This window comes from Plectropomus leopardus, chromosome 11 (assembly GCF_008729295.1).
Source record: "Plectropomus leopardus isolate mb chromosome 11, YSFRI_Pleo_2.0, whole genome shotgun sequence".
Classification (NCBI taxonomy): Eukaryota; Metazoa; Chordata; class Actinopteri; order Perciformes; family Serranidae; genus Plectropomus; species Plectropomus leopardus.
In genome coordinates this window covers 14,327,303-14,329,792 of record NC_056473.1, presented here as the reverse complement: position 1 = coordinate 14,329,792, position 2,490 = coordinate 14,327,303, and the positions used below count along the sequence as shown (strand labels likewise).

The following is a 2,490-nucleotide window of genomic DNA, read 5'->3' as shown; positions in this document are numbered from 1 at the left end:
TTCTCTCCTCATGTGTTTATTTTGGTGGGGTGACTCTGACTGGCTGACTACTGTGAAGGCCGGAACCGTGACAGAGCGGGAAGGAGGGGAGAGGGAGGGACCTGGCAAACACGGGGAGCAGGGAGTGAGGGAGAGAGAGAGACACTGAGTGGGTAGTGAGATACTATAAAAGAGAGTGCCGGAGCTGTCGCTGGCATTAACCTCAGCAGACAGAGACTCACACACACAAAACGAGACCCAGACAGAGAGGAAAGGGAGAGCAGAGTTGAAACAGAAGCACTCACATCGAGGAGTGAAGGACAGAGGCTGACCAGAGCAGCTCAAGAGCAGTTATTCCTTTAAGACTGTTCATCGTCAGTGTGACTCAACTTGGAGATTTGAGGAGTGTTTGGCTTGACTTTGGACAAACTCTTGCTTTGCGGCTTCTGAGACAAAGACTTCTTCAAACCGGACAAAGCACCAGAGAGAGTAAGGAAAGGGAAGTTTGAGACGTGCACAGACAGTCAGCTGTCATCTTCCAGCTGTGCCCATACTTGGGGTTGCATTATATTTCAACTAATTCCGTACCAATTTGGGCCTCTGTTCTACTAATGGCTGCTGTGCGTCAGATGGTTATGGAGGCCTCTGGCTTCCACGTCCTGCCGGCCCACCTTATGGCCTCAGCCATGGAGGAGTTCCCCCAGCAGCTGCCTGTCCCCAAGTGCCCAGCAAGGGGCAAAAGCCGTTCCCGCCGCCCTCGTGAGGCTCGCTTCAAAACACAGCCCGTTACATTTGCTGAGATTGCAGAAGTAGAAGAGGAGGGGTCTTCACCACTTGAGGAGGAGAGGGCACGCCGTTCCTTCCTGCAGTCCCTGGAGAACCTGCGGCGGAGCACACAGACCCTCCACTGCCCACCGGCTGCCCACCACAGCTGCACCCCAACACCCACACAGGCCAGCCTGGACTCCAGTGACTCCGACTCCACTCAGTGAGGGGTGCTCTTCTCCTGGCACCCATGTTCCTTGCTTCGCCTTGACGCCGCTTTGAATGGAGGCCAACTGAACTGAACCAAACTGGCCTGTCTGCCAGCCTGCCTGTGTGTGTAAGCTGCTGCTGAAAGTCTGCATTTAATATATACTAACATATCAACATACAGTGTATAGCTCGAAGGTGCACATCCGTAAAGATCTTTACCAGTGCCACAAGCTGGTTATACTGCTGTATAGATATGATGAGTGTGAAAGTAGCAGATGACGCTGTGTTGAACACACCACTCTTCAGATGTATTCCTTTTCTACTGTAGATGTTTATGAGGAAAACTTGAATGATGTAAGTTGGTTGATATTTTTCCATTTTAAAGTTATATGGGTATTTTCGTTTCAATCCAGATTTTTCTACTTGACCAGTCATCATAGAAAGGACTGTTAAGTTAGTATTGTGACTTACCACACTGTAAATAATTTGACGTAGCAATGTGCGGAGCGTCAGCAGTGACTTGGCCGTCACTGAAGCAACAGAGTACCGTTGCAAAGCTTTGTCAGGAGTTCAGTCTCTTGTTTTCCAGCTTCACAGTGGATGAAATCTCTGCTCTTGCTTTGATTCCTGAGCAAAAGAAAATGCCTTTCTATATGTCTTTATTTATTCTCTTATTTTGTTCATAACCAAGTGGAGTTGTAGATGTGATATTTTATTGCTCTTTCTGACTTCTAAAGTCACCTTGACTTTCAAAGAAAATCATAACCTTTATACTTTATATTTGTTTTACTTTATACATATATGTTACAATGTTTGTTATATGTACTTTAATAAATATTTTCAAGTATTTTGAGTCATTTTCTGTTGCCATTTCTTTTCAAATTTCCTTTTGACATCAACTGAGCTGAAACTGTAATCCAACTTGATTTACACTCAGTCAAGTGAAACAAATAGAAACTAGTATAAGTTAACAGTAAGAGGACATGGAAAGGGCAATATGTCTCAGCATCAAAACAGTTTGAGAAAACAATACCGACCCTAAAATGTTGAGGAGATGGATGAAGAGGTAAAATCCCACCACAAAGTCTTATGACATAACAGAAAAAGGAGTCATGTAGCCTTTACTGCAGCGATACATTGATGTAGGCAGGTAGGCATTATGTTTTCAGGTTGCCTGTCTATCCGTCTGTCCATCCCACTCTCATGAACACACAACAAATTTGGCACAAACGTCCACTCGGACTCAACAATGTACCAGCTAGATTTTAGTAGTCAAGGGTCACTGTGACCTCGTCTGTCTCATTCTCATGAGCACAATATCTCAAGAATGCCTTGAGGGAGTTTCTTCAAATTTGGCACAAACGTCCACTTTGACTCAGCTAATCAGAATTTGGTAGATAAAGCTCAAGGTCACTGTGACCTTTTAGCCATGCCTCAAGAATGAATGCGCTAATTATGATCAAAATTTACACAAATGTCTAATAGGATGAAATGATGAAGTGATGACATTTTATATCCAAAAAGTCAAAGGTCAGA

General features: G+C 44.6%; 1 protein-coding gene across 1 annotated transcript; it reads left to right on the top strand.

Moving 5' to 3' along the window:
- The first annotated feature begins 211 nt into the window (after positions 1–211).
- On the top strand, positions 212–1,801 carry c11h11orf96 (chromosome 11 C11orf96 homolog). The gene has a single exon (XM_042496543.1). The coding sequence runs from the start codon at positions 591–593 to the stop codon at positions 969–971; it is 381 nt and encodes a 126-aa protein (XP_042352477.1). The 5' UTR covers positions 212–590; the 3' UTR covers positions 972–1,801.
- Positions 1,802–2,490: the final 689 nt, after the last annotated feature.